At 39.0% G+C, this 13,779-nt stretch overlaps 1 protein-coding gene across 1 annotated transcript in view; it reads right to left on the bottom strand.

Annotated features, from left to right (window-relative positions):
- Positions 1–13,779, bottom strand: part of KCNMB3 (potassium calcium-activated channel subfamily M regulatory beta subunit 3) — a 75,427-nt gene that overhangs the window by 43,247 nt on the left and 18,401 nt on the right. The window contains 1 exon segment of the mRNA XM_067737146.1: positions 2,583–2,742. Coding sequence (XP_067593247.1) covers positions 2,583–2,698 — 116 coding nt within the window. The 5' untranslated portion in view covers positions 2,699–2,742.

The raw sequence follows: 13,779 nt of genomic DNA on the forward strand, positions 1-13,779 counted from the left end.
AAGTCAGAAAGAGAAAAACAAATATCGCATATTAACGCATATATGTGGAACCTAGAAAAATGGTACAGATGAACCGGTTTGCAGGGCAGAATTAAGACACAGATGTAGAGAACAAATGTATGGACACCACGGGGGGAAAGCAGCAGGGGGTGGGGGGTGTGATGAATTGGGAGATTGGGATTGACATGTATATACTGATATGTATAAAATATATGACTAATAAGAACCGGCTGTATAAAAAAATAAAATTAAATTTTAAAAAAATTATGTTTAAAGACATGCAGAAATGCTCCAGCAGCTTATTTATCAGAAGTTGCAAGTAACTTTCTCCTACTTTCTTCACTTTATCTTTATTTAAGGGTAGTGAAGACACATTCCTCTAGAGGATTGTTTCAGAGAATCCCCTTCTTATTTGTCTCATTTCCAAGTAAACATTAGTTTCCAGATGAACTAATGGGTCTAACAGGAATTTAAAGGTCTTCAAAGCACTGATTAAAGGGGACTGACCCATTCAGGGGATTGACCAGACCATGTTCTGCTCTCCACTTCTAGGTAATGATTAACTGGAGACCTTCCCCAACCAATGGACATCCTTTGATGTCCTCTATTAAGTGATCTCCTGATTGTGGTGGGGGGTAGGGTGTATTCCTTTGCTTTCCCTTGATGGCGCTTACTCAAATCTTACCAAGCATCTCTTGCCCAGACTCCAGGGCAGAAAACTCACGAACTGCCTGGAGGTAACATCTGAAAAGAAGAACTGACTCAATAATCCTCCTGCGTATGCACGCACGCGTGCGCGCGCACACACACACACACACACACACACACACACACACACTAACTTAAACTCCATTTGGCAGTTTTCTAAAAGGTGGAATATGACCACATAACTCCACGCTTTATCAACCTCCACCTATATTACTCATGAAAGGAAAGACAAACCAAATCTATTGAGAAAAAGGCACACAATTCAATTAAAAAAGAAAAAAAGACTTAAGTAGCTGCTTCACAAAACAGGAAATCCTAATTGCCAATGAAAAAGTACTAAATCTCTTTAGTCATCATGAAAGTGCAAATTTCAACCACAAGGTTATATACTATACTGGTACTGAAACAGAAAGCAAAGAAGGAAAGGAGGGAGGGAGGGAGGGAGGGAGGATGAAGGAAAGGAAAGGAAAGGAAAAGAAAAGAAAAAAAGGAGAAAGAAAATACCAAATGTTGATAGAGATGCAGAACAACTGGAATGCTCATACACTGTTCGTGAGGTTGTAAATCAGTATAACCACTTTGGAAAACAACTTGATAGTATCTAGTAAAGTTGAAGATATACATACCCAGTGATGTAGCAATTATATTCCTGGGCATATATCCTAGAGAAATGTGTATACATACAAACCAGAATATGTATATGAAAATGTCCATAGGAAGCAATCTGTTTTCAATAGAATGGATAAAAATATAGAGCATATTCCTACAGGAATATCACTCAACAACAAAATTAATGAATTTCAACTACATGCAATAATATGAGTGACTTACAACGTAATGGTGAGTAAAAAAGAAAAAAGCAAGATACAAAAGAATATATACAGTCTGATTTATATAAAGTTCTAAAACAGGCAAACACAACACAACATTGTTTAAAGATACTGCACACATATATGGTATAGCTATAACGAAAAGCAAGAAAACAAAAAGAAAAGTAAAAGAAAGGTAACAGTTACCTTTTGGGAGAGGAGAGAAGTTGGGATCAGAAATTGATACATGGATTGGGATGAAGTGCTCATGACATTTAATTTCTTAACCTTAGTACCAGTTACATGGGTGTTTGCTTTATAGTAAATATTTGTTAAACTGTGCCAATAAGTTGATGCATATTTCTGAAAAAATGTGCAATCTTTTACAATAATACTGTTTTAGGGACTTTCCTGGTGGTGCAGTGGTTAAGAATCCACCTGCCAATGCAGGGGACACGGGTCCAAGCCCTGGTCCGGGAAGATCCCACATACCGTGGAGCAACTAAGTCCGTGTGTCACAACTACTGAGCCTGCGCTCTAGAGCCCGCAAGCCACAACTACTGAAGACTGTGCCCCTAGAGCCCATGCTCTGCAACAAGAGAAGCCACCGAAATGAGAAGCCTGCGCACCTCAACGAAGGGTAACGCCTGCTCGCCGTAACTAGAGAAAGCCTGCGCACAGCGACGAAGACCCAATGGAGCCCAAAATAAATAAATTTATAAAAAACATAAAAATAAAAAAAATTAAAATAAAACTGTTTTAAAAGGTTGGGAGGAGTGGCAAGCTAAATAACACCACTGATCGTCTCCCTCAACCTCCTACCCAGATTGTTTATTTATTTTGATGTTTATTACTTAGAATACCATTTCTTATCTGGGGAGTGCTGTCTTTGACAAGAAATAAGAACTTTAGAGGTGATTTTTATCCAATAGATTTCCTATACATTTAGAGGAAAGCAGAAAGAAAGAGAGCTTAGCAGAATTAAAAAAAGAATTAATTCTATTATTGTGCAGCCTAAACAGTCTAATGCTCATTTCACTGCAAAGTCTACGACGTAATACATACCTATGTTCTCTGAGTCTCCAACACTGGCCGTAAGGGAAGATAAGTAACTGCCTTACCTCACCTAGGTGGGGAGCGAACACATGCAAGTAAGGCATCCAGAGCATGTACAGCTTCATTCAAATCTTGTCTGAAAATAAAATGACTTCACAAAAAAAGGAAACTATGTAGAAAAAAAAGACACAAAATGTCTTTGTCACTGTCAAAAAATGTATTACTCATTTATATCAGGGACTCAAATAAACCATCACTCACTCATTCATTTGTTCGTTCATTCATTTAATAACATTTATTGAGCCTCTGCTACTGTTAGGCATTGTGGGAACTGAGTTAGACAAGGTTTCTGTTCTGAAGGGCTTATAATTGAGTACAGAGGAGAACATCTGCACACACTTCTCTACTTAGCTCTCAACTGTTGAAACTTAACCAAGTGCCAAACACTAAATGCCAAATCATTATTATCTCATTTAATCCTCATATCAATCCTTTCATGAGTATTGCAGATGTGGAAACAGACACAGAGAAATTAATAAATTTACCCCAGGGAAATCACCCTGTAGGCTAGAATCTGGGCTTGTCTATCCGACCCCAAAGCTCATGCACTACACAGGGTATACTGCTTCTCCATACAGAACACAAGAGAGAAGAAGCTAAATGCTGTAACATACAAACCAGATATTGAAGGATATTTGCTTCCTCAGTGCTGAAATTTGTTACTACAGCATGTATTACTTAAGTAATTTTTAATGAAAAAAAATTGTAAAGCTTTGGGACATTGGTCCAACTTCAGTTTTGATTACCTTAACATGAAACATAATTTTCCAAAATCTTAATTTAGGAACATTTAGAGTGGGGAGATAAATTCAACTAAAACAATTCTTGAATCATCAAGTTTTTGCAAAAGGTAAAATTTGGGATGCTACGATTGCACACTCTCACCAAGAGATTATCACACTAAGTGAAGTAAGTCAAACAGAGAAAGACTAATACCATATGATATCACTTATACATGGAATCTAGAAAAATGATACAAGTGAACTTATTTACAAAACAGAAACAGACTCACAGAGGTAAAAAACAAATAAATGGTTACCAAAGAGGCAAACAGGGGCAGAAAGGGGGATAAATGAGGAGTTTGGGATTAGCAGATACAAACTACTATATATAACATAGAGAAACGACAAGATCCTACTGTATATAGCACAGGGAACTATACTCGATATCTTGTAATAACCTACAATGAAAAAGAATATGAAAAAGAATGCATGTATATTTATGTATAACTGAATCACTTTGCTGTACACCAGAAACTAATACATTGTAAATTAACTATACTTCAATTTTTAAAAAACTGCACACTTGACATACTTCAAATTTTCTTTCTGATTCCTGAGTAGGGTTTTGTATTCCTGCTTCCCCTGTTGGAGTTCTAATTTTAAAACTAACACTTGTGATTAAGGACAAATAATTAGGTCCCTCTTTTGCTTTATTACCACCACCTGCAAAGTGCCCTTGAAGCCTGCGTGAAGGAAAAGGAGGAGATTCTAGGCCGCGCAATGCAAGGGGCAGTCCTACTGCTCCTCTCTCTGGTCCGGGAGGGACCGGCAGCCTCCTCCCACCAGGCGCAAGTGGCACAGCCTGAGGCTGGCAGCTGACAGTGTGGGAGGACTCACGGCCTAGGAACGGTCTCTGTGGGCCTGCTGTCCCACTCACTACAAAAACGGAGAGCTTGTACAGTTGACATCTAGAATCTTGTCCATTCACCCCCAGCTTTCTCTCGCCGTGTCTCATTGGTCCAGCCTGACCTTGATGGTCAGATTCTAGAAGCACACTATCCAACATACGAACATTCCCACAAACAGCTTAAGCAAAACAAAAGCCACAAGCGTTCATGGGGCTTCCCTGGTGGCGCAGTGGTTGAGAGTCCGCCTGCTGATGCAGGGGACGCGGGTTCGTGCCCCGGTCTGGGAAGATCCCACATGCCGCAGAGCAGCTGGGCCCGTGAGCCATGGCCGCTAAACCTGCGCGTCCGGAGCCTGTGCTCCGCAACGGGAGAGGACACGGCAGTGAGAGGCCCGCGTACCGCAAAAAAAAAAAAAAAAAAAAAAAAAAAAATACAAGTGTTCTCTCAACTCTTTCCTCCACCAAAAAAAAAGTCATTTTGCCTATATTTCTCACATATTTTTCAGTAATTAAGAAGAGAGGGTGAAAACAATTAAAAGGAGGCAACCTGAAAAATAAGAAGGTGGGGGGAGAGGCAAGGTCTTCCTCAGATTCTATCATAATTGAGCGCTTAGGAGATTGAGCAAAAATATTACGGGAATTGAGGAGGTAGAGATAGAGGAAGAGGTGTTTCACTTGGACTTTTGAAGACTGGGCATGGCAGGCAGAAGGGGGCATAGGGGCATTACAACAAGAAAGGAAAGTACAAGGCCTGTTTGAGAAACCTTGAAAAGTCCAGTTTGACTGTGACCTAGTACAGGGGGGAGAATAAAAGGAAATAAAACTAAAGTCTGAACAGAGGAGGAGCCCTAATGGTAGATACTGAAAATCAGCCTAAGGCACTCAAAAGAGCTCAGAAAGTCATTTTTAAGAAGTGCGCAATCTAGTGGCTTTTAGTACATTTACAAATTTGGGCATCCATCACAACAATTAATTTTAGAACATTTTCATTACCCTAAAAAGAAACCCACATCCCTAACCGTTACCTCCTCAATACCCCTTCCCCCTCCAGCCTTAGATGACCACTAATCTACTGTCTGACTACAGATTTGCCTATTTTGACCATTTCATATAAATGGAATCATACAGTATATGGTCATTTGGAACTGTCTTCTTTCACTTAGCACAATGTTTTCAAAGTTCATCCATGTTGTAGCATGTATCAGTATGTCATTTCTTTTTATTGATGAATAACACATCATTGTGTGCATATACCAAATTCTATTTACCCATTCATCAGTTGATGGACATTTGGATTGTTTCCACATTTTGGCTATTGTGAATAATGCTGCTCTGAACACTGGGATACCAATTTTTGTGTGGGTGCAGGTTTTCAATTCTCTTGGGTATGTATATCTAGGAGTAGAATTGCTGGGTCATATAGCTCCATGTTTCTTTCTGAGAAACTGCTGGAACATTTTCCAAAGCTATTTCACTATTTTACGTTCCCACCAACAATGTATGAGGGTTCCAGTTTCTCCATATCCTCACCAACACTTATCTTTTTATTATTATTATAACCATCCTAGTAGGTATAAAGTGATATTTCACTGTGGTTTTGATTTGCATTTCCCTGACGACTAATGATGTTGAGCATCTTTTCATGTGCTTATTGAGTATGGTGTATCTCCTTTGGAGAAATGCTTCTTCTTCGCCTGTTTTAAACTGGGCTATTTGTCTTTTTATTATTAAGTTGTAATAGCTCTTTTTATATTCTAGATACTAGTCTCTTATCAGTTGTATATTTGAAAAAGTTTTCTTCCAATCTGTGATAAATGGGATGTCTTCGAGGCACAAAAGTTTTTAACTATAATGATGCCCAATTTATCTAGTTTTTCTTTTATTTCTTGTACTTTTATCTAAGAACCCATTGTCTAATCCAAAGTCACAAAGTTTACACCTGTTTTCCTCTAAGAACTTTATAGTTTTAGCTCTTACATGTAAGTCTTTGATCTTTCTCTTTTTTTTGGCTGCGCTGCACGACTTCCAGGATCTTAATTCCCCAACCAGGGATTGAACCCGCCCTCTCAGTAGTGAAAGCACAGAGTCCTAACCACTGGACCGCCAGGGAATTCCCATCTTTGATCCATTCTGAATTAATTTTTGCTCATGGTATGAAGAGGCAGATCATTTTTTATCTTTAATCTTTTAAATTCATCAAGATGGGTTTTAGACAGAGCAACCTGTCAGGAATATGTAGAATAGATTAGTTTGGTAGGAGACTAAAGGTGGGGAGGCTACTGGAGAAATCCAAATACATGGTAATAAAAGCAGCATAAATTAAAGACCTGAAGTAGGGGCGTAAGCATCAATTTTTTTTTTAAAGCTCACAGATGATTCTAATGTGCAGTCAGCTCTTAAAGGAAGAGGTAGAAAAATATATTGGAGAACAATGAATGATAGACAAATGCAAGAGGGTCCTTCTAAGTGGCTGTGTCTAAGCAAGGTTAGTCCTGGGGTCACTCTGGTCTGGACTGACTACACTCCTGGGAAAAGAAGAGGTGCAGCAGGACCTCTTAGAGAAGGGCTGGAAATGCCCATCAGTGAGTGAGCATACGCTGCTGAAATTTTAGAAAAAGCACCTCAGAATTTAATAAGTTTGAGTCCCTGCTTTAAATTACCTGTAAAGCACAATTTTCTCTTTTGTAATAGGTGAGAAGCACTCATGCGTTAGACAGCATCCTTATTTCATAAACAAGCAGCTGACTATCTCCACACATTTCCATCAGATGCATCTCTCACTACACTAACTGGTTTTCAACTTGGAGGAACTAGTCATGGAAATTCACCTGATGAGATGATGAAGTTTGATTAGGAAGTTCAGTCACAAAGGAAAGAACTGTCTTTTGGGAAATGCTTTCTCCATTCAGAAACAGGAGACTAATTGTAAGAAAACACCTTAGCAAATTAAACTGAGGCATTAACATATTGGGTAAATTAACATTTCCACCCTGAGGAAGCTCAAAGTAGTTTTGGCTGACCTTTGCGAACTTGGTTAACCAACTCTGCATAGACTTTAATCCTACAAAGTCTAATTTAAAGGTTGCTTAGAATACATTGTAGACTAATTGAGTGACCCTGAACCCTGGTCTCTCATTTAGAACTATTTGTTGAGTTGTATGTATTTATTTTATTATTTTTAATTAATTTTATTGGAGTATAGTTGCTTTACAATGTTGTGTTAGTTTCTGCTGTACAGCAAAGTGAATCAGTTATATGTATACATATAGCCACTCTTTATTTTTATTTTATTTTTTTTGCGGTACGCGGGCCTCTCACTGTTGTGGCCTCTCCCATTGAGGAGCACAGGCTCCGGATGTGCAGGCTCAGCGGCCATGGCTCACGGGCCCAGCCGCTCCGCGGCATGTGGGATCTTCCCGGACCCGTGTCCCCTGCATCGGCAGGCGGACTCTCAACCACTGCGCCACCAGGGAAGCCCCTATCCACTCTTTTTTAAATTTCCTTCCCATTTAGGTCACCACAGATCACTGAGTAGGGCTCCCCGTGCTAAACAGTAGGTTCTCATTAGTTATCTGTTTTATACATAGTAGTGTACATATGTCAATCCCAATCTCCCAATTCGTCCCGCCCCCCTCCTTCCCCCCTTGGTAACCATAAGTTTGTCCTCTACATCTGTGTCTCTATTTCTGCTTTGCCATTAAGTTCATCTGTACCATTTTTCCAAATTCCACATATAAGCAATATTATACGATATTTGTTTTTCTCTTTCTGACTTACTTCACTCTGTATGACAATCTCTAGGTCCACCCACGTCTCTGTAAATGGCACTATTTCATTCCTTTCTATGGCTGAGTAATATTTCATTGTATATATGTATCACATCTTCTTTATCCATTCCATGTCAATGGTTTATTTTATTTTAAATGCTCATTCCCTAGCCCTTATCTGAGAGTTCTCTGATGAAATATATTTGAGGTGGGGCACATGTTTGTATTTTTAGAAAGCACGATAAGTGATTCCTATGCCAACTAGGATTTAGAATCAGAGACTTGAGTTGGAATGAAGAAATCTGCTTCTAACCAGGTCTGCCATAACTTGCTACTTTAATCTTGAGCAATTTCCTGAAATCTACCTGAGCCTCTGTTCCTCGGTAATTTCGGTGGATAGTAATGACCATAACTACCTCCCAATGTCTCACGTAGAGAAAAAAAACTGACATTCCAGATTTTATAAAAGTGCTCCAGGGACTTCCCTGGTGATCCAGGGGCTAAGACTCTGAGCTCCCAACGCAGGCGGCCCAGGTTTGATCCCTGGTCAGGAACTAGATCCCACATGCCACAACTAAAAGTTCACATGCTGCAACTAAAGATCCTGCATGCCACAACTAAAGGTCCCGCACAATGCCAGGAAGATTCCACGTGCCACAACTAAGACCCAGCACAGCCAAATAAATACTTTTTTTAAAAAAGTGCTCCAAAACTGTGTCATATAAACAATGAGTTATTGTTATTATCAAATCCAATGGTCACCTTATTTTACTCAACAGTTTACCAGCGTTAGACTCATTTGGCCTCTCCCTTTTTGAAACACTGTCTTCTCATGGCTTCTCTGACATGACACTCCCCTGGTTCTCTCACCTCAGGGACTGCTCCTCTTCCATGTTGTTTTCTGGTTTCCCCCACACTGTTGGGGCTTTAAATGTTGGACCATCCAGGGTTCGGTCAGGGTTCCCCTTGTTTTCTCTATATACACTCTCTCCCTTGGCAATCCCATCCAATTTCATGAGATCTATGATTTAACATAAGCATCTCTGTAGTCATGACTCCCAAAATTTACATCTCTAGCCCTTGTGTCTATTAGCTGTCTAAGTGCCTACTTGACCTCTCCATTTGGAGGTCTAAACTATCTCAAACTGAACACGTCCGAAAGAGAATTCCTGATTTCCCCTCCCCAAATTGTTGCTCCCTAATCCTCTCCATTTCAGTATGTACGTGTGTATGTGATTTATTACAAGGAATTAGCTTATTTGACTATGAAGGCTGTCTAAGCAAGTCCAAAATCCATGGGACAGGCAGTCAGGAAGGGAAGAACTGGCAGGCTCACACTTCGAACTTCATAGACACAAGTGAAGGCATTACGTTCTCTCTCTTTCTTTTTATTTTATTTATTTTTTTAACTTCTTGGCTGCACCATGTGGCATGCGGGATCTTATTTCCCTGACCAGGGATCGAAACTGCACCCCCTGCAGTAGAAGCACAGAGTCTTAACGGCTGGACGGCCAAGGAAGTCCCCTCTCTCTTTCTCAAGCCATCTGACAATGGGCCAATAATCAAGTCAGTCCATGGACATTCCATGCTCCCTACCATCCGATATTGTCAAGCACGGGAACAACCTCCTCAGAAAATCTACTCAAAGATTTCTGAGTCTATCTCCCTCACTTTCTTCTGGGCCACAGACTTTAGTAAGGTAGCTTGGTCAATGAGTATGGCTGTCCCCAGACAGAGATTTTCTTTTTCACATATGATTTGAGTTGCATGGATAGAGAGGGCCACAATAGACCAAAAATTTTTCCTGTTGCAGTTAATTTGCCTCTCTGAATTATTCACATGGTTCCCTTGGCTCCCAATTGCATAAGATACTGTTTTAAAGACAAAACTCTTTTTTCTTTACAATCCATGAGTTGTGGGATTTTTTTCCCTGTAAGATTCTTATCCTAAAATGCTTTCTTGAGTTAAAAAAAAAAGAAAAACTTCAAATACAATTTCTCTCTTGAGACACAATTTAAGATATGAAATGCTTAACAATATCTCTAAGGAAAAGATTTTTTACTGAGATAAAATTGACATATAATAATTCTATATTAGTTTCAGGTGTACACATAGTGATTCAAAATATGTAAATATTGCAAAGTGATTACCACAATAAGTCTAGTTAAAATCCATCACGGGACTTCCCTGGTGGTCCAGCAGTTAAGACTCTGTGCTTCCACTGCAGGGGGCACAGGTTTGATCCCTGGTCAGGGAACTAAGATCCCACATACTGCATGGTGCACCAAAAAAAACAAAAAAATCCATCACAAGACATAGCGACAAATTTTTTCTTATGATAGAAACTTTTAAGATCTACTCTCTTCATGGGACCTCCCTGGCAGCTCAGTGGTTAAGAATCTGCCTGCCAATGCAGGGGACATGGGTTTGATTCCTGGTCCAGGAAGATCCCACATGCCGTGGAGCAACTAAGCCCGTGCGCCACAACTACTGAGCCTGCGCTCTAGAGCCCGCGAGCCACAACTACTGAGCTCACGTGCTGCAACTACTGAAGCCCGAGCACCTGGAGCCTGTGCTCCACAACAAGAGAAGCCACCACAATGAAAAGCCCGTGCATCGCAACGAAGAGTAGCCCCTGCTCGCTGCAAGTAGAGAAAGCCCACACCCAGCAATGAACACCCAATGCAGCCAAAAAAAAAAAAAAGATCTGCTCTCTTAGCAACTTTCAAATATACAGTACAGTATTATTAGCTATAGTCATTTAAGTCCCCAGGACTTATTTCTTTTATAACATGAAATTTATACCTTTTTACCACCTTTACTATTCCACCCACACTTTAATCTTCTCATATGTAAAGAGAGAATAATAATATATATCTCACAGGGTTATTAAGAGGCTTAGAAGAGTACAATGTCTAGCATTTGGTAGGTGCATAATAATGATAACTGTTACTAATAAATGATTTTTGCAGAATTTGCAATTTTATTTTATTTATTTATTTATTTATTTTTAGGCTGCACCGTGCAGCATGTGGGATCTTAGTTCCCTGACCAGGGATTGAACCCATGCCTCCTGCATTGGGAGCATGGAGTCTTAACCACTCGACCACCAGGGAAGCCCCAGAATTTGCAATTTTAGAAATCCTTGATGTACATGAGAATTATCTGGGAAACTTTTAAAAGTTGTTGATGCCTGAGCTTCACCCTGGAGATTGATTTACTTAGTCTGGAGCCTGGGCCTTTTTAAAATTTTTTATACAATTTATGCACATGATTATTCACAGTAGATTCCTTTCTGATAGCCAAAACTGGAAACTAGCAACTAGCAATGCATGAGTGGTTACACAAACAGTGGTAACTCCATAACATGGAATACCACTCAGCAATAAAAAGGAACAATCTACTGTTAACATGCAGCAACTTGAATGGACCTCAAGGGCATTATGCTGAGTGAAAAAAAGCCAATCTCAAAAGGTTACTATACTACTCAAAATAACTATACAGTACTACCCAAGGTAATCTACAGATTTAGTGCAATCGATATCAAAATACCCATGGCATTTTTCAGAGAACTAGAATAAATAATCCTAAAATTTATATGGAACCACAAAAGACCCAGAATTGCCAAAGCAATCCTGAGAAAAAAGAACAAAGCTGGAGGTATAACCCTTCCAAACTTCAGACTATACTACAAAGTTACAGTAATCAAAACACTGTGGTATTCGCATACAGACATATAAATCAATGGAACAGAATAAAGAGTCCAAAAATAAACCCACACACCTACAGTCAATCTACGACAAAGGAGACAAGAATATACAATGGAGAAAAGACAATCTCTTCAACAAGTGGCATTGAGAAGCCTGGACAGCTACATGTAAAGGAATGAAAGTAGAACATTTTCTCACATCACATACAAAAATAAGCTCAGAATGGATTAAAGACCAAAGTGGAAGACATGACACCATAAAACTCCTAGAATAAAATACAGGCAAAACATTCTTTGACATAAATCTTAGCAATATCTTCTTAGATCAGTCTCCCAAGGCAAAAGAAGTAAAAATAAACAAATGAAACCTAATCAAACTTAAAAGCTTTCTCACAGCAAAGGAAACCATCAACAAAACAAAAAACAACCTACGGAATGGGAGACAATATTTGCAAATGATGTGACTGACAAGGGGTTAATATCCAAAATATACAAAAAATTCATACAGCTCAATAACAAAAAAACAACCACCCAATCAAAAAATGGGCAGAAGACCTAAATAGACATTTCTCCAAAGATGACACACAGATGACCAACAGGCACATGAAAAGATACTCAACATCACTAATTATTAGAGAAATGCAAATCAAAACCACAAGGAGGTATCACCTCACACCAGTCAGAATGGCTATCATCAAAAAGTTTACAAACAATATATGCTGGAGAAGGTGTGGAAAAAAGGGAACTCTTGTACACTGTTGGTGGGAATGTAAATTGGTGCGGTTACTGTGGAAAACAGTATGGAGGTTCCTCAAAAACTAAAATAGAACTACCACATGATCCAGCAATTCTACTCCTGGGTATATATCCGAAGAAAACAAAACCACTAATTTGAAAAGATACGCACACCCCAATGTCACGGCAGCATTGTTTACATTTGCCAAGATATGGACCTAAGTGTCTACCAACAGATGAATGGATAATGAAAATGTGATATATATACATATACATGTATATGTATATAATGGAATATTACTCAGCCATAAAAAAGAATGAAATTTTGGCATTTGCAACAACATGGATGGACCTGGAGGGTATTATGCTTAATGAAATAAGTCAGACAGAGAAAGACAAATACCGTATGATATCAGTTATATGTGGAATCTAAAAAAAATAAAATGAATGAATATAACAAAACAAATAGACTCAAAACAAACTAGTGGTTATCAGTGGAAAGAGGGAAGGGGGAAGAGGCATTACTGGGGCAGGGGATTAAGAGATACAAACTATTATGTACAAGCTACAAGGATATATTGTACAACACAGGGAATATAGCCAATAAATTCAAATGGACTATAACCTTAAGAAATAAAATAAAATTTCAAGAGGGAAAAATATTGCATACAACTACACACAGGCACAAGCATGCACAAAGAAGTGTAAATAAAACTGGTAAAATCTGAATAAGGTCTGTGGATAGCACCTTTTGATACTATACTATAATTATCTAAGATGGTACCATGGGGAAAACAGGTACACAGGGTTTCTCTGTACTTCTTTTGCAATATCCTGTGAATTTATAATTATTTCAAAATAAGAAGTAAAAAAAAAAACAAAAACTCTTTTGCATGCAACAACTTGGATAGATCTTAAGGGCATTATGCAGAATGAGGAAAACAATCTAAAAAGACCACATATTGTATGATTCCATGTATATAAAATTCTCAAGGGACTTCCGTGGTGGCACAGTGGTTAAGACTCTGTGCTCCCAATGTAGGGGGCCCACGTTCAATCCCTGGTTAGGGAACTAGATCACACATGCATGCTGCAAGTAAGAGCTCACATGCCACAACTAAGGAGCCTGCATGCCACAACTAAGGAGCCTGCATGCCGCAATTAAGGAGCCCTAGAGCTGCAACTAAGACCAAGCACAACCAAGTAAATAAATAAATTTTTAATTCTCAAAATGACAAAAATATAGAGATGCAACACAGACTAGTGCTTTTCAGAGGCTAAATGTTAAGTGGGGGGGAAAGGGGTA

Source organism: Pseudorca crassidens, chromosome 5 (genome assembly GCF_039906515.1).
Source record: "Pseudorca crassidens isolate mPseCra1 chromosome 5, mPseCra1.hap1, whole genome shotgun sequence".
In the NCBI taxonomy this organism is placed as follows: Eukaryota; Metazoa; Chordata; class Mammalia; order Artiodactyla; family Delphinidae; genus Pseudorca; species Pseudorca crassidens.